The 17,291-nt window shown below is 52.5% G+C and overlaps 3 protein-coding genes across 15 annotated transcripts in view; 2 read left to right on the top strand and 1 right to left on the bottom strand.

The window, feature by feature from the left end:
- Positions 1–120: 120 nt before the first annotated feature.
- Positions 121–950, bottom strand: MTLN (mitoregulin). Its single transcript, XM_048298095.1, has one exon. It carries the CDS (start codon positions 914–916, stop codon positions 740–742), a length of 177 nt encoding a protein of 58 aa, XP_048154052.1. The 5' UTR covers positions 917–950; the 3' UTR covers positions 121–739.
- LOC125323221 (two pore calcium channel protein 1-like) lies at positions 949–12,515 on the top strand. Of its 12 annotated transcripts, XR_007202425.1 has the most exons (20): positions 949–1,053; positions 1,167–1,249; positions 1,815–1,929; positions 3,023–3,151; positions 3,362–3,478; positions 4,181–4,299; positions 4,443–4,544; positions 5,188–5,314; positions 6,203–6,404; positions 7,042–7,237; positions 8,019–8,477; positions 8,733–8,797; positions 9,087–9,174; positions 9,409–9,478; positions 10,028–10,247; positions 10,472–10,562; positions 10,819–10,932; positions 11,308–11,426; positions 11,596–11,916; positions 12,038–12,052. XR_007202425.1 is itself a non-coding variant. In XM_048298013.1 (19 exons), the coding sequence occupies exons 1-19, from the start codon at positions 1,033–1,035 to the stop codon at positions 12,181–12,183; spliced, it is 2,583 nt and encodes an 860-aa protein (XP_048153970.1). In that variant the 5' UTR covers positions 949–1,032; the 3' UTR covers positions 12,184–12,515. The 12 variants fall into 12 exon arrangements, 6 of the variants coding, with proteins under 6 accessions (XP_048153970.1, XP_048153972.1, XP_048153971.1 ...); XR_007202426.1 differs by lacking the exon at positions 11,308–11,426 and having other exon boundaries at positions 11,834–11,916; positions 12,038–12,128; XM_048298013.1 differs by lacking the exon at positions 11,596–11,916 and having other exon boundaries at positions 12,038–12,515.
- A 354-nt stretch (positions 12,516–12,869) lies between these two features.
- BUB1 (BUB1 mitotic checkpoint serine/threonine kinase) overlaps positions 12,870–17,291 on the top strand; it is a 118,762-nt gene continuing 114,340 nt past the window's right edge. The window contains exons 1-3 of one of the 2 annotated variants that reach the window (XM_048298001.1): positions 12,870–12,909; positions 13,631–13,690; positions 13,812–13,976. In XM_048298001.1, coding sequence (XP_048153958.1) covers positions 12,893–12,909; positions 13,631–13,690; positions 13,812–13,976 — 242 coding nt within the window. In that variant the 5' untranslated portion in view covers positions 12,870–12,892. The remainder of the gene's footprint in view (positions 12,910–13,630; positions 13,691–13,811; positions 13,977–17,291) is intronic. The other variant, XM_048298002.1, reaches the window with a different exon arrangement.

Raw genomic sequence — 17,291 nt, forward strand, 5'->3', positions numbered from 1 at the left:
ACACATGAGCTCTTTCACCACTTAATTGTCCCCACGCACACCCATAATGGGACTTGTTACACGTGCCCGTAAGGCACGTTTTCACATTTATTCCAGAAACAAACACCTAGGAACACCATGTGATGACTTTTGCTAGTTTATTGTGTCGCCAGCGCTTCCTGGCAAGGGCAGAGTAGCAGGCTTAGAGCCGGACAAGTGCAGACAACCCTTTGGAATATGGACATCACCGAATTACTGAGGTTGGACAAGATCATCGAGTGCAATGTCCCCACCTTGTCACCCAGCCCAGAGCACTGAGTGCCACGTCCACTTGTTCCTTGAACACCTCCAGGGATGGGGACTCCAAAGCTCCCAGAGCAGTCCATTCCAGGTTTGGTATCGTTGCTTGCATATCCTCAGTTCTTTGTTAGGTTAGCCTGACACAGTTTGGGATCTTGCTTTGTGAAGGGCAGAAGTCCTGCTATTCCACGGATGCCGTCCTCTCCAGCAGCACTGCTATTCCAGGGATGCCGTCCTCTCTAGCAGCATTGCAATTCCAGGGATGCCGTCCTCTCCAGCAGCATTGCAATTCCAGGGATGCCGTCCTTCCCCAGAAGTCGTGCTATTCCACGGATGCTGTCCTTCCCCAGCAGCGCTTCACCGCTTTCCAGCGGCTGAGGCAGCGCCCACCGAGGCCGCCGGGGAGCCGCTCGCAGCCCGCTGCCAGGGCCAGGGGCAGCCCGGCTGCGGCTCCCGGCGCTCAGGCCGCTTCCAGCTGCTCCTGTGCGGCGGCGAGGCGGCGCTGGAGGTATCGCTGCCGCCAGCGCAGGAAGCGGCGGCGTGCCCGGCCCGCCTGCCAGCCCACCACCACTCCGGCAGCGAAGGCGGCCAGCAGCGCCCAGCGCACGGCCCGCGGCCGCAGCGCCTCCAGCACCATCCCGGCCCCGCTCCCGAGCCCGTGGCCGGCCCCGCCTCCTGCTTCCGCCGCCGCGGGGGCGGGAACGGCCCCGTTAAAGGCGGCGGGGTCGGGGAGGCGCCGCGTCTGCCCGCGCCATGGCCGAGGCGGCAGCGCAGGTACCGCCTCGCCCCGCGGGTCCCCCAGGCACCCTTGCCCCCTTCTCCCTCCCCTCAATGACTCCGCAGAGTTTCCCCGAAGCTCCTCTCACACTGGCTTGTGTTTTCCCCAGGATCTCCTGCTGGCAGCAGCGTTTGTCTCCGATGCGCAGTACAACAGGAATATTCCTTTTAAGACCTCCCCGGAGGCCGTCAGGTAAGGAGAGTTGCGCCCCCACACCTGTGGAGAGCCAACCACACCCGTGGCCAAGCAGCAACAGCCAAAAAGCGTCTGTGGTGCTAAGAAAGGTGGATGGGTGGGGTGCCAAAAATTGTACTTAAGCTGAAGTGCTTAAAACGGAGCTCAGCGCATCTTTATGTTGAAGATGGGGGAATGACATTAAAAAGTTGTGTTTTGCTGGACGGGAAAAAAAAAAAAGTAAAATATTCCAAGCCTCTGTGGGAACGATGAGTTTGGGAGGTTTGTTCAGCCCTCAGCTGTGTGGAAGGTGCTGGAGTGGCAGAACCAGGGGGCTGCACAGTTATGTTTTCTTTACTATAATAAATATTCTATAATAAATACTCTGCTATTTAATGCTTCACTGAAAGGCAGTATAGTATCCATCTGTTCTGAGACTGAGTTGAAAACAAATTGCCAGATTCCTGGCTGGCAAAAATGTTTGTTTCGGACAGCAAGTGCTATTCTTCCAGGATGCATTTGGTGATGCCCTGGGATGTGCCCTGAAGTCTTTATTTATGGTGCCTGTGCCTTCTTGCTCCAGGCTTTATCAGCTCTATAACCACTGGATGATGCGAACAGCCACCTACTTCTTCATCTTCCTCAACCTGTCCCTTGCCCTGTTTGAGGAACCTGCTGTGTATCCGCTCCCCTTCCTGGTGAGTTTGTGGTGTAGGAGCAGCAAATGCAGCTGCTGGAGCCATCAAGGGCTTCTTGCTTCAAAGTGGTTGTCAGAGGTGCCAAGAGACAATGGATGCTGGTGTTTTTGGGGGTATCTTTGATGCTCTGCTCTGGTGAGACCCCACCTGGAGTCCTGCATCCAGCCCTTGGTCCCCAGCACAGGAAGGATATGGAAAGTTGGAATGAGTCCAGAGGAGGTCACCAAGTTGATCAGAGGGATGGAGCAGCTCTGCTGTGAGGAAAGGCTGAGAGAATTGGGATTGTTCAGCCTGGAGAAGCTTTGGCATGACCTAATTGCAGCCTTCCAGTACCTGAAGGGAGCCCACAAGAAAGATGGAGAGAGACCCTTTCCAAGGGCCTGGCATGCCTGGACAAGGGGGAACAGCTTCCCACTGCCAGAGGGCAGGGTTACATGGGATATTAGGAAGGAATCCTTCCCTGTGAGGGTGGTGAGGCCCTGGTACAGGTTGTCCAGAGAAGGTTACCCAGAGAAGCTGTGGCTGCCCCATCTCTGGAAGTGTCCAAGGCCAGGTTGGACGGGGCTTGGAGCAACCTGGGATAGTGGAAGGTGTCCCCTGCCCATGGCAGAGGTTGAAACGAGATGATCCTTAAAATCCCCTCCAACCCAAATGATCTGTGATTTTATAATTCTGTGATTTGTTTGAAATGGGTACAAAAAGGGCACAGGAGCTGGCCAGGGACTGTAGGAGCTGTTGTGGCCATCAGCAATGGCCCATGTGACTGTGGACAAAGCCACGCTGCTGTTCTCCATCTGTGAGAGCAATTCCAGCCTTCTTTGGGACTCAAGTCCAGTTGTCACATGTGAAAGTAGAAGCCAAGTTTTACTTTAGGCCAGACTTTTCTGCAGCCTTTATTTGCCCTGCGCCAGTGTGATTGTGAAAGATGTACTCCTTGAATCCTAAGCAAACACAGACTTGCTGGCTTTAACCTGCCTCTGGCAGGCAATTCCACAAAAGGAAGCCTGAAACTATTGCTCTGCCTGTTTTTTATCGTGCAAAAAGGAATATTGCTGCTCCTGGTTGTGCTGGCTGAGCCCTGCTCTCTCTGCAGGCCACGTCAGTGCTGGAGGTGTTGTGCCTTCTGGTGTTCCTCGGCCGGCTGACACACTTTGCCAAAGTCACCCTGCACAATGTGTTCTGGAAGGACACCAAGAACATCTGCATCATGGTGGCAATCCTGGTGAGTTGGGCCCAGGGGAGGTGTTTTTTTTTTTTTTTCCCGTCCTGTTGCTTTCCTGGGATCCCAGACCTGGCATACACGAGCCATGGCCAAACCAAGCAGCTCTGACAAACCCATCGTGTGTGCACCTCTCCTGTATCAGTGAACACTGTTCACTGTCTAGACACATTCCAGCATTACTTCTGGGAGTTTTCCTTCTTTTTCCTACAGTTATCCCTGACAGACCTGGCCATATATGGGGTCCTCAGGCTATATGATGTGAGGAGCATCCGATGGTCAAGGATTGTGAGGCCCATCTTCCTCATCAATTTTGCAGAGAGTCGCCAGGTAAGGAAAAGGTCTGGTGGGAATGTCCAGGGTGCTGTTTTTTCGGACAGCCTGCTGCTTTCCATGATCCAGGGGATTTAGCAGAAAGGTTTTATGGCAGAATTTAGGGTCCTGTGAGAGAAGGTTTGTTTCAGAAGAGGCCTGAGGCAATAATATGGTGGACAAAAGAGTGGATTCACACTGTACCACAGAAAAAACCACCGTGTTTCTCCCTGAGTCAGGCTCCAGGTTACTGATTTCTGGAAGTCTCCTGGGTAAACAAGTGTCACGCTGTTCTCAAATGTATAGTCCAGACTTGGACTCTGATTCCTCTCATCATGGGGAGATCTTTGTCCTGCTGCCCAAGACTGGTGTTGTCCTGACTTACAAGTGAATAAACTGTGGTGTGGAGGCCTTGGGGAGGGAGCAGTTCAACATTTGGGCTCAGAGCATGTCATTTGTGGCCTGGAGTGATGGATTTTTGTCCCTGACTGGTTCCCTGCAGCAAGAACATCTCAGCAGTGCCCTGGGGCTCTCTGTCCCTTGGCTCTTGAGTTCACTGTGACGTGTAGCTGGGGCCTTTCCTTCTAGGATTCCTCCTGGAGAACGAGGAGGAAAGGCCTGGGGCTCTTGCACCCCAGTTTAGGAGTTTGATGCAGATGGGATTGTGAGGGGAAAAAGGGGTGCCATGCTGCCACTGAGCACTTCCCCTGTCCCTGGCAGATCCGGAGGGCCTTCCGCAGCATCCGCAACACGCTGCCCGAGATCACCTACGTCTTCTTGCTCTTCATGTTCAGCCTCCTCATGTTCTCCCTCATGGCCTTGAAGCTCTTTGGAGAGAGGTATGGATCCTTCTTTGCTCCTGGGATACTCTGGGCAGACTCCAAGCAATTCCTAGGGAACACAAGCACTGCTGATAGGTGCAGCTCCTGTGGTGGGGCATGTGATCCTAGTGCTTAACTCCAGGCTGTCCTCTTCCTCCTAGGAATCTCCAGACAGCAGAAGGCTTGCCCTACTTCAGAAACTACCTGGAGATTGTGTTTGACCTCTATGTGCTGGTGACGACAGCAAACAGCCCGGATGTCATGTATGCATGTCATGTATAGATGATCAGATCTTTCTCTCATGGTGTTCTCAGGGCTCTCTGTGCAGCCTCTAATTTGCACGGCACAGTTAAAATTCTGTGAGTGTTGGGCTTTTCACCCCCATCTGTTCTGGGTTCCCATTTTGGTTCATGCTGGGAAGGTGCTGTTAAGTGTGAGACAGGGAGGAATGGCTTGGTCATCTATGTGCTGGCAATATCTTGGGCATGGCTGGGATGATACAGGGACCCTAGGAATTTAAACAGAGAAATAAAATGCTGCTTATCCTCCTAGAGCAAGTGGAAAAGCAGATCTGAGTGCAGCAAGGGTCTGAGGCCAAAAACCATCATATGGCTGAGCCATCACCTCATGTCTGCTCTTAAATTTGGCCACACTGGCAGAGATTTCATCTCTGTGCTGTCTTTTGCACCCCTTCAGTCAGGGCCTGACAAACCATGGTGAGAACCCAGCAGAAGAAAAGTGCTTTCCAGCTGACTTAATGCAGTTTTTAGCTTGGGTATTATCTGATAAGTTTGATCTGGCTGTCTAAAACAGCACTTGGAAATCCATCTGGGAGTCTGTTTTCTCGTGGATTCCCTTTCCCTGTTTGTCAGTCTGGCAAGCAGCAATCCCTCTCCCCTTCTCCAGGATGCCAGCATTTGACTTCAGCTCCTGGTACGCCCTGTTCTTTATCGCCTTTGTCATCATCAACACTTACATCTTCATGTCTCTATTCCTGGCCGTGGTCTACAACAACTACAAAAAACATCTGAAGGTAATGCGTGGAGGGGCTTGTGACCAGTGGATTCCTGCTGTTCTCTGTAAGGAACCTCTGGCTTTCCCTTGGAAAGCTTTGAGAAGGGGGGAACAGCTTCTTGCCTTTGGTGCTCTGCAAACAACAAGCACAGACCCACCTTTCGTATTGGGGGGTTGTTGGGAATTCTGCTGTTGGCATTGAATTGTGTGCTCTGTGGTGTTTCCAGCAGATAAGAAGCACGTTCTGCATTATCTTGGAGATTTAGTCCTAGCTCAGCGTTGCTGTCTCCATGCAGGGAACTGTTTTTGCACAGCATCTTTGCATGTGCTCTTAGAACAAAGGAACTGGAAATGGGAGGTCTGAGTAAATCAGAATTTTTGTTCTACCCAAACTGGGTAAGGGCAGTTTGGGACTTGTGATCAAAGGGGGAGAGCTGGCAACTCCTGGCTGCTCCCATGAGGGGGTTGGGTCTTCCTTTCTGAGGAAGCTGGGTCTTCTCCTGCTTGCAGTCATGTGCAGAAGAGGATCTCTACCCCTGCTCTCAGCAGGATTCATTTGTGGATGGGAAGCATGTGTGGACACATCCTCTTTGTTTCTGTGGCCATGCAGATCCCGTGATCTTTGTCACCTCCTTCCTGTCTGGCACTACCCTTTGTCTTTCCTTCCGGTTTTTCAGCATTGTCCCAGCATCCAGAAATCTGTTGATCCTTCCAGAGCTCTGTGTGGAGAGCCCACAGCTGCCTGTTAAACACCATTTCTCACCCCCCCGAATTAACTGTGCTGTGCTGTGTCCAGTGTCATTCCCCTGGGTCTCTTCTTGCATCTCTGCACTGTGCAAACGAGTTTATTTGTTAAACAAAAGGGGAAGGGTGCCTGGAGCTGCCTGACTCCCGATGCTCTCTCTAGAATGAGATCCGTAAACTCGCCTACATGAAGCGCCGCAAGATGATCGAGGCCTTCAACCTCCTGAAGGAAAAGGAGGGAGAGCAGTTTGTGGTTCGGGAAGCCCGGTGGAAGCAGCTGGTCAAGCTGGTGGCTCCTGACACCAGCAGTTCCCACCGGGAGCTGCTGCTCCGCATCTCAGATGACGAGCAGAAAGGGTTTGTAGGTGAGCAGTGGGGACTGGGGAGGAGCCAGGGGCTAGGAGGGGTTTGGCATTGGGATTTTTGATCTGTAACGGCCCCAGAGAGACTCAGAATCACCGAATCATTGAGGTGGGAGATGACCTCCATGACTGAGCCCAGCTTGTGACTGATCCCCACCTTATCGGCAAGATCAGAGCACTGAGTGCCACGTCCAGTCATTCCTTGGGCACCTTGGGGCCGTTCTCTTCCTGTTTCCCTCCAGATTCCTGGAGTCCTGAAAGGCTGTTCCTGCTGCCTGTGCTGTAGCCCATGTCTCACACACTGTGTGGCCTTCAGGGCCATCTGACATCAGGCCATGCTCTCCATGGTGTGTGGGGCCTCCTGTCCTCAGCAGAGGATGTGGAAAGCCTCCCTTGTTATCAGATGCCTCCAAGCAATGTGGCTCCCCCCACAGTCCTCTGGAGCAGGAATATCAGGAGAGATGGGTCAGTCTCCTCGTTTTGAATTGTTCTGTGGTGGTTGTTGGCCCATGGCTCGAGACGATTCCCCAGGAATGAGGCAGAGAAGCTGCTTGAATTCCAAGTTCAGCCTGTTGTGGTGGATACCGCTCTGGGTTGGGCTTTGCTGCCCCTCCTGCGGGCTCAGATTTGCATTTAGCAGGCACTGTTTATTTGCCATGGGATCAGGCTGACCCGTGCCACTCTGCTGCAGACAAGAAGTCCTTCGTGCAGCTGGCAGACCTGCTCAACATCCAGGTGGTGACACTGAAGATCCGCAGGCACCCTCTGGCGCGCTGGGTGCCGGCCCTGTATGGATCTGCTCCCAGCCGGCTCCTGCGCAGCGTCGTGAGGCACAGGTGAGCTCTGACAGGGCCCGGGGCTACCTGGGCGTGCTGCTGGGGAGGACAGGCTGTGGCCAGGCCGCCCTCAGGGGCTCTGCCGCTGCTCCTGGCCTGCCTTTGGTGGTGTGGAGGAGCAGCCCTGGCTGTGGGCGAGGCCGCACCTCGGCCAGGCCCGCTGGCTGAGCTGGGTTTTGCTGGCGGTAGTCTGTGCTTTGTGTCCTGCCATGAAGGACCTCAGTGCTGCACTCAGAGCTGCTCCTACCTCAGCAGTCTGTGCTGCAGAGCTGTGTCCTGCTGCCTCGTCAGCCCTGGGAGTTATGGAGTTCTCTAGAGCTCTGTTTCACCTCTGAGCCTTCCCAGAATCCCAAACTTGCTGAGGTTACAAGGAACATCTAGGGATGGGCTAGTGGAACCCCCCTGCTCCAAGCAAGGTCAGCCAAAGTAGGGTATTCAGGGCTATGCTAGCTGGGTCCAGAGTATCCTCAAGGATGAAGGCTCCAAAACCTCTCTACAACCCATTCCAGTGCTTGATCACTCCCAATTAAAAAAAACCAACCAAACAACTTTTTTGTTTAAATGGAAGTTCCTGTATTTCAACTTGTGCCCCTTGCCTCTTGTGCTTCCACTGGATACCACTGAGAAGAGTCTGGCTCCATCTTCCCTGCACCTTCCCATCAGGTATTTATGCACAGGAGCTGCTCCTGACCCTTCTCCCTCTCAGGCCGGACAACCGTGGCTCTCCCAAAGTGTCCTGAGTCAGACTGTTCTGTCCTTCCACTGTTTCTAATGTGTTCAGGTCTCTCTTGTACTGGGGAGCCCAGTTGACTCCAAATGTGGCCTTACCAGCACTGAGTAGATGGGGGAAAAATCACTTCCCCGGACCTGTTAACCAAATTCTGTGTTGGACTTCAAGAGCAAAACTAAACTCTGCAATGACTTCCCCAAACTCTCAGGTTTGGGGAGAACTGATGGGTAAAGAATTTTTGAGAGAGGAGGCAAAATGTTTTGGAAATAGCTGTGTGACTTTGACCTTCTTGGGAGTGACAAGCTCACCTCTTTGTTCTTGCAGGGCTTTTGTTTGGACTTATGATGCCATCATCCTGATAAATGCCATCTTCATTGCCCTGGATGAGGAAAGCCCCTACATTTCCTACGCAGAGTGGGTGTTCCTTGCTGTGTATGTCCTGGAGATCCTCCTGAAGGTCTACACTTACGAACCCAGGGAGTTCTTTGGCAAAACCCAGTTTTGGAACTGGTGAGTGGGCTGGAAATTTGTGTGGAGTGTGGTGAGTGCTGTGCTCGGCTCCTCAGGGATGGAAAGGCTCTGAACTCCTGTGCCAGGGTGTGTTTAAGATGAATCAGAGGATGATGTGACAAAACTCGCCCATGTGCCCGTAGGCTGAGCTGGCCCAGGGCTGCCTGGCTCTGATGTGAGGAGCAGGGGTCACTCCTTGTTTAAACCCCACTCCTGTCCCCCAAAATCTAACAGCAGTGCCTTCCCTCGTGCCAGGTTTGATACTCTCATCATCTTTGCTGCCCTGACTGCAACGATTCTCAATGCCACCCTCAAGTCCAGTAAGTGCAGCTTGAGCAGCCTGCATGCCTTGGGAATCTTGGTGTCTTCCCCAGTCTCCTGCCAGCACCTCAGGCTTGGGAGGCTTTGAGACCAGACAAGGAATTTCTGGAGGGTTTCTAAGAACTAACCCAGTCGTCTTCTTTTTTTCTTTTTTTCTTTTTTTTTTTTTTTTTTTTTAGCTCCCTGTTATAGTGTTTAACAAGGACATAACAGTAACAAATAAAGAGCTTTATCTTAACACTTCCCGGCTTTATTTTCATAATAAAAATATCTTTGTTCATTTCTCAGCCATGAAGTACAACAGCCAGCAGATCCTGGACATTGTGTTCATCCTAAGAGTCCTCAGGCTGATCCGGATTGTTGACAGCATTCAGAGGTGAGGAAGAGAGTGGGGTGGGAGATGGGTTTTGGGGAGGGGTTGGTCTGTGCCAGAGGCAGCGCCCTGAGTGTCCAGCACTGACCATGGCTGCTCCAAAAAGCATCCCAAGGCCTTGTCCCAGCCTGCCTGGGATGAGCCCAGTGGCTGCAGCCTCTCTGGAGGCTTCTTTTGGGGATGTGGGGAGCATGTGGTGGCCGGGGTGTGCCAATAACCAGCGTGGGCTCTCTGTAGGTTCCGGGTCATCATGAACACCCTGATAAACATCGTCCCGACCATGCTGACTTTTGGTGGGCTCACTCTGGTAAGAAATCCGGGTGTCTCGGTTCAAAGCACTCCAGTTTCACGGAAGTGTGTCTGAAATGTCATGCTCGTACTATTTCCAAGGGGATCAGTGCAATTCCCTGGATGGCAGGCCCTTGGAACTGTAAGTGTCCGATTGATTCATGGCCGTTGTGCAAGCTAAGGGTGCAGAGGGGCTGCATTCCTGCTTTTTCCTGGATCAGGACATGCTCCTTGGATCCATGGGGTGTTCTGGCAGCCTGGGCTTTTCATCATAAGGAATCAAATCATGGTTTGGGCAAGAGGCTGAATGAAAAACCCGGTTCTCAAATGATTTCCTAGAATTGGCCTCTGTTATGATTTGGGAGTGGTTCCTTTCCATGTATTTGTGGTTCTTGGCTAATTATTCTTGCCTGGTGATTGCTGTTGGGTGGCTTGGGGCTCTTGGACTCTGTGCTGCCCTCCAGCCCCTTGCTGTGCCTGTGGAAATTGGAAAACCTGCTGGGATGCCAAGCTTGCCCTGGGGCTTGCAGCTTGCTGGAGAAGCAGGTGATGGGGTTTCTCTTCCCAGGTTGTGTATTGTGTGTTCGCTATCATTGGCATGGAGTTATTCCATGGGAAAATCCAGTACTTCCCTGCCAACTCGAACACTCCTCATGCTCTGGAATGTGGGAATCCAGCTCTCAAGGATTCCCTTTTTGCCCGTGGGAAGTACTGCAAGAACAACTTCAACAACTTTGCCTCATCCTTCATTGTCCTCATGGAGCTCACTGTGGTCAACCAGTGGCACGATATCCTTTGTAGTGCACATTCCCAGCTGGAACCTTGGGAACTGGGCTTGATGGTCCTTGTGGGAGACTGGGTGGTTCTCTGATCCACCCTCTTCCCAGACTCTGCTCTTCCCGGGGCACTGCACATGGACAGGTGGCAGAGATGGGCCTGCAGAGGGCTTTGTTGGGTTCCCGGTCCCTCCCTCAGCTCCTCCTTCCCTCTTTTCCCTTAACTCCCGCTCCACTCTTTGCCAATGGATTTGCCAACGTGACAGCTCAGCCTGCCAAGCTTTACTTCATCGCCTTCCACATTGTGATGGTGATAATCATTGTCAAGTAGGTTTTTTGGGATGGTTTCATCCTCTTTGGATGAAAAAGGGGATCTGCCCCTGCCAGGGCAGTGCTGGTGGGCCTGGGGTCACCCATGGCAGGCAGGTGGGATGTGTTTAGAGGGATCTGCTGCATTCTTGTCCCCACTGGGCGCTGCTCTGGCCTGGAGGGGATGGAGCACAGGGAAATGAGCCTGGGAATACTGAGACGGGCAATGCCAGTGAGGAAGTGCTGCCTTAATTCTGCTCATTGTTTCTTTCAGTATCTTTGTGTCGTTCATCTTGGAAGCTTTCTTTGTGGAATATTCCCTGGAGAAGAGTGAAGTGGAAACTGCCATCGAGCAGAAAATCCAGGAGCTGGGAATGGGAGTTCAAGAGTAAGCCCCCTAATGAACCCATGGTGGATGTGGCCAATTTGGCACCAGTGATGAGGGAAAAGCACCCTCTGTGTCAAGATGTGAGCTGAGATTCCCCTTCCTCGTCACAAAGTTCTGGCTGATCTTCCTTAAAAATGGCAATTCCTCTTCCCTGTCATGAAGTTCTGGCTCCTCTGCTGGTTTAAGTGCCAGTAGAAGGCCCCTGGTGTTGGCTTTGCTGCCTCCCGTGGCTCTTCCAGCCCAGAGGACAGGAGAGGTGCTGGAAAATAACCCCATGGTTGGTGCTTGTCCTGCCCCACCGGGAAGCCGTCGCTGCTGGGCTCCCAGGGTAGGGTGTGCCCCCTTCCCAGGTCATTCCTGGCCCTTCCTGTGCAGGGATGAGCTCTGGGATGAGCAGCTCCTTGACAACATGGAGAGTGCAGAGCACGAGCTGGAGGGGGAAGGTGGAACGAAGGCACAGAGCAAAGGGCTGCTGTTCAAGATTGCCTCCAAACGTAAGTGTGACCCTCCAGGGTGTCCAGGCCCAAGGGTCCCAGCTCTTCCTTGGGAGAAACTCCCGAGTCCTGCTGCTCCCTTGGGGCTATGAAAGCAGCCAAAACCCACCTGGAGACTTTGGCACAACTGTGGACATTAGATGTTTGCTGTTTGTTTTTACTTCTGTAGCAACTTCTCCTGTCCCCCCTTGGCCTTTGTGTGTCCCTTGTCTTCATTAACCTCCCTCTGGAGACATTGCCCTGGTGGCCGAGGTCCTGCTGTGCCAAGACACCCGTTTTCCTCTCTCCCTCCTCTGTGGGCTTTGCATTCCTGCTGCCTTGGATCACGGGGTGACTGTATCCTCCTTTGCTCTGGCTCGCTCAATGACTTTTTTCCTCCTTCTCCTGGCTTTCTTGCTGTACCGCAGGTATCCATTGTGTGGGAATAGAAGGGTTTAAAATGCCAGATAATGGCCTTATCCTCGAGAAGGGCTCACAGTACTTCAAGCAGGTGGGGTGGAGCAGCAGGGAATGTGATTTGGGGGATTTTCTTGCCTGTTTTAAAACAGGGACCTTGAAGGTAGCCAGAGGAGCAGATCTGGTGCTTACAGGGAATTCTTTTGTCCCGCCAGGATACAGGACAGTGGATGCTCTGCTGCAGCGCATGTTCGAGGCAGAGATACCCCTGGAGGACGAAGGCCCTTCCTTTGAAGAGATCCTAAACTTGTCCCCCGCCTCGGCTGTTCCCAGGAGCCCGCGTTCCGAGAGCGCGGCTTGAGGGGGGATCAGGGAATGGAGCCGATTCCCGGCTGTCCAGGTGTTCCCTGGCTGCTCCCATGCGTGGGGCCCGGGTTCCACGGTGGGAACAAGCAGCTTTGTCCTGGGAAGGAGCTTTATCTCATGGAAAGTCCCGTGTAAACGTCTGGAATGCGGGGGGCAGCCGGAGTATCCGGCTGTGCCCGGAGAGGGACGGCGCCCGGGCAGTATGTTCTGGAATAACCCCTTCTTGTACCTGGAATTGTATCGCAGCACTTTTCTATGCAGCTCTATGGACCGGTGTGTGCTGAACGAAGCGGCTCTTCAGCACAATAAATTCAGCAGTTTGGAAAACCCATGGAATACCTCCGAGTTAATGAGGGGAGAGAGTTGGGGCTGCTCCCTGATAACGTGCAGGGCTCGGAGGTGGGAAACGAAGACGAGGAGAGGAGCGGGGGCTGCTCCTCGCGTGCGTTGCCCAGCGTTCCTCTTTTACTTCCCAATTCCTCATTTTGTGCCTCCTTTTCCCTTGGGGATGCGCCCGGGCCGCCCTGCAGCGGCCGCCATGGGAACAGCACCTGAGGGCGGTGCTGTGGGCGGGGTTTGTCGCGTGATTGACGGGGCTGGGGGCCAATGGGGGGGCGGGGCGGGCCGAGGACTGGCCAATGGGGAGGCGGCAGGGGCTGCGCGCGGCCAGTTTGAATCGGCGGGAGCGGTTGGGGCGGACGGGCATGGACGGGCCCGGGCGGTGAGCGGGAGAACGGGATGGGGAGCGGGATAACGGGATGGGGAGCGGGATAACGGGATGGGGAGCGGGAGAACGGGGTGGGGAGCGGGAGAACGGGATGGGGGAACGGGAGAACGGGGTGGGGAGCGGGAGAACGGGGTGGGGAGCGGGAGAACGGGATGGGGGAACGGGAGAACGGGGTGGGGAGCGGGAGAACGGGATGGGGGAACGGGAGAACGGGGTGGGGAGCGGGATAACGGGATGGGGGAACGGGAGAACGGGGTGGGGAGCGGGAGAACGGGATGGGGGAGCGGGAGAACGGGATGGGGGAGCGGGAGAACGGGGTGGGGAGCGGGAGAACGGGGTGGGGGAACGGGAGAACGGGATGGGGGAACGGGAGAACGGGGTGGGGGAACGGGAGAACGGGGTGGGGAGCGGGATAACAGGATGGGGAGCGGGAGAACGGGGTGGGGGAACGGGAGAACGGGGTGGGGGAGCGGGAGACCGGGATGGGGGAGCGGGGAAAGGGGATGGGGGAGCGGGGGGAACGGGATGGGGGAGCGGGGGAACGGGATGGGGAACGGGATGGGGGAGCGGGATAGCGGGATGGGGAGCGGCATCGGGGTGCCCCGTCCCCCGGAGCTGTGCGGAGGCCGCGGCCGTGGGGGCGGCAGAGCCTCCGCCCGCCCCGTGCGCTTCCCACCCTCGCTGATCCCGGCCTGAGCCGGCCTCTTCCCTGCAGGAATTTCGAGGCTCAGATCCGAAATTACCGAGGGCCCGACCCTCTGGAGCCGTGGGACAGGTGAGCTCGGCCCTGGCTCGGGGTGCCCCATCCCTGCCCCGGTGTTGCCCCATCCCTGCCCCATCCCTGCCCCGGTGTTGCCCCGTCCCTGGCTCGGAGCTGACTCTGGAATGGTTTGCAGGTACCTGCAGTGGGCAGAGGAATGTCTCCCGCTCCAAGAGAAGCAGAGCCGCTGGCCCGGGCTCCTGGAGGAGCTGCTGAAGAGGTGGGCGACAAGAGGGACAATGAATGGCCGCCAGGCAGCCCAGGATTGTTCCCAAACGTCATCCCCTGGCTCTGTAAGTTGGTAAGGTCTTGTTCTCCCCAAGCCCATATCCAGAGCCCCGTGCTGGGAATAAAGTAATTCCTGGCTTTCCAATACTAAAAATGCAGCATCAGAACAGGGTTCTGTTAACCTGATGATTTGGGGGATATTTGGCAAAAATTGACGGTGGGCCAGATTGGACTAAGCTTTTCACACTCCCTGGATTCCCGGGATCGGGGATTCCAGCGTGCACCACACAGGTTTTTTCAGGGGAATCCCTTGATCCCCAAATCCGTATGACTTCAAAGCAAAAACCCCTGGGAGCTGAAGGCAACAGGATGTTTCTTGGGAATGTTGAAGTGTTCAGTGTGTCCTAAATGTTAGGTTTGAATTAATGCAGATGGTCCAGGATTTTGTGTTCAGAGTTGCTGGTTTAGGCATGGCCAGGTCTGGATTTGCATTTGTGGGCACTGAGTGTTCCTTGTGTCAGCTTTAGGTCTGGATTGGTGGGAATTGTCGGAGAAAAGAGAAGGGAATTGAAATGCACAGCTCTGTTCTTGGAGAAATGATCAGGATGGGAGAAAAGAGGGTGTGGAACTGCTGGGAGCTCCTGGAGTGAGGGAAAGGATGCAAGAGGTGGAAACAAAAGCTGTGGAACAAAGCCCGAAAAGGGGGCTGTAAGTTTGTCTCATAACTCTTTAAACTTTCAAGAAGTGTCATCTAAGGTGATCTGATGCAATGTTCACTTTGGATAAATAATTTTAATAGTTTTCTGGGTATGGTTATGAGACCCTTTATCCTAGCTCACCCATCTGTGCTCATATGTCTCCTGTCTTCTTGTGTCTAATTTAAATCATCAGTGTTGTATGGTGGGGGTTTTTTACTTATAAGGATGCTAGAAGGAATTAGAGCAAGGGCTTGGATCTGAACCCCACTGGCCACTGCCTTTGCTGTTTTGTCTGCCACAGCATTTCCCAGTTCAGGGATGGTGTTACCCTGGGAGTGTCTCTTACAATGCATTATAGCCACTTTGGAAGGTTTTACCACTGCTTCCAGTAACTGCATGATTGCAGTAGCATGCTTCATTTCTTTCTTCTGTGAGGTTAATAAACCCCTTTCTTTCCAGATAGCCCCGTGAGCGTGTACCACCCCAAAAGCATACCTTGAATCAGTCCAAATGTTGATAGGTTTTCCTTCGGCCAACGCCAAGCCTCCAGTTAGGGCTGTTATTTCAGCCTTTTGAGCTGATGTCCCCACAGGTAACAGTTTTGCCTCAATGACAGCGTCTGTGGTTGTAACTGCACACCCAGCGAGCCGCTCACCATCCTTGACATAACTGCTCCCATCGGTGAACCAGTTTCCTGCATTTTCTAGAGGAGAGTCCTTTAGGTCTGGGTGGCTGGAGTAAACTGCCTCCATGGTTTCAATGCAGTCCTGCTGTACAGGCTCCTCAGCAGCCTTGCCCTGGAGGTAAGCTGCTGGGTTTAAAACGTTGGTTACTTGGATACTCACATCCTCCAATTCTGCTAGGACAGCCTGGTACTTGACAAAGTGAGATGGGGTTAACCAGTGATTTCCTTTCTGTGTGAGCACTGCTGACACTGTGTGAGAGACAAGAACAGTTCTCTGCTGGCCCAGTGTGAACTTGTGAGCTTCCCCTATGTTCAGGGTCCCAGCTGCCACTGCACGCAGGCAGGCGGGCCATCCTCGGCTGACCACGTCCAGCTGCTTGGAGAAATAAGCCCCTGGCCTTTTGTACGGTCCCAGCTTCTGTGCCAAAAGTTCCAGCACCAGTCCTTGTCTCTCATGTGGGAACAACAGAAAAGGTTGAGTGACATCTGGTATGCCCAGTGCTGGAGCTCGCATTAACTCACGTTTCAGAGTTATCAATGCATTATTAGTCTCTGGTGTCCAGCATAGGTGAGTTCCCCCAGTCTCTTTTAGGAGTTGGTATAAAGGTTTCACAATGAGTCCATAGCTGTAAATCCATAATCTACACCATCCTGTCATTCCCAGAAAGGTTCTCAGTTCTTTGGTTGTAGTTGGCCAGGGTATTTGACAAATTGCCTCCTTCCTGTTGTCTCCCAAGGCTCTCTCCCCTCCTGCCAGTTCATACCCCAGATATGTAACTTTCTGGAGGACTAGCTGAGCCTTTTCAGGGGAGACTCTATATCCACTTAGTCCCAGAACATTTAGAAGACTTACAGTCCAGTTCTTGCAGTCTTCACGGGTCCTTGTTGCTATCAGTAGGTCATCAATGTACTGCAGGAGTGTACCTTCTCCAAGTGGCGGTGTCCAGGCTTCCAGTTCCTTGGCTAATTGATCTCTAAATATCATGGGGCTATTTTGAATCCTTGTGGCAATACAGTCTATGTAAGGTGGCTTTTTCTCCCTGTTCTGGGGTTTTCCCATTCAAAGGCAAAAATTTCCTGACTGCTTTCAGCTAATGGCAGACAAAAGAAAGCATCTTTTAAATCTAAAACTGAAAACCACACCCAGTCACCTTGTAATTTTGTGAGTAAAGTGTCCTCAGGTCCTGAACTAATCAATCACTTTCATTTGGCTTTCGTACTGGTAGAATTGGGGTACTGCAGGAAGATCTACACTCCCTCAACAACCTCTGATTAATAAATTTAGTAATTATTGGTTCTATTCTTACTCACGTTCCATGCCTTAGTGTATATTGTTTAATTGACACTGGTTGTGCCCCTTCCAGTAGTTCAATAATCACTGGGGGAGGCCGTTTTGATCTCCTTGGAATTTCAACATTTCCTACTAATGGGATCACTTGATTTGTTCTTTTACTATCTATGGGTATTTCTCTTCCCTTTATCTAATCTTAGTGGTTTAACTTACACTTTAAAGTCTTAGTCAGGTATCTTCAGGAGGCTTCTTTGGCTGTAGCTTCTTTATACAGTTTTTGTTATAATAATATTCCTACTCTGCTGTATAATTCTATACATTATGAAGGATTAGTTTTTATGATGCAAACACACACAACATTTTCATACAAAATGTTCTCATGCAAACATATCTTTACATCAGGGCTATGCTCTGTTTTCCAGGAGACAGATTATAGCACTCTTGTCATTTAATCTTGACACAAACTACAAACTGTGGCTTTATTTTTGGTGGGATTAAAAATGAAATGAATTCTCTTTCAAACTCAGTTTGTTGTTTTCTTTTTTTTTTTTACCTCAAGTAGCTTTTTTTTTTTTTTTGGTGAATAAATTGCCTTCATCCCATTCTGCACCTACAACTGAGATTGCAGAATGTGCTATAAATAGGAGGGGTGAGGAAAATTAAAACATCCTCTTAAGACATATGGCATGAGATTGAACAGCACTTTAGTTTGAG

Source organism: Corvus hawaiiensis, chromosome 3 (assembly GCF_020740725.1).
Source record: "Corvus hawaiiensis isolate bCorHaw1 chromosome 3, bCorHaw1.pri.cur, whole genome shotgun sequence".
NCBI classification, from domain to species: domain Eukaryota; kingdom Metazoa; phylum Chordata; class Aves; order Passeriformes; family Corvidae; genus Corvus; species Corvus hawaiiensis.

What these genes read in the sequence shown, in the direction of transcription:
- MTLN (XM_048298095.1), bottom strand. Translation starts at nt 916, where the DNA reads ATGGTGCTGGAGGCGCTGCGGCCGCGGGCCGTGCGCTGGGCGCTGCTG.
- LOC125323221 (XM_048298013.1), top strand. Translation starts at nt 1,033, where the DNA reads ATGGCCGAGGCGGCAGCGCAG. An exon ending in CAATGCCACCCTCAAGTCCA is followed by an intron (nt 8,798 to 9,086) that starts GTAAGTGCAGCT and finishes TTCATTTCTCAG; the next exon opens with CCATGAAGTACAACAGCCAG. An exon ending in ATTGTTGACAGCATTCAGAG is followed by an intron (nt 9,175 to 9,408) that starts GTGAGGAAGAGA and finishes GGCTCTCTGTAG; the next exon opens with GTTCCGGGTCATCATGAACA.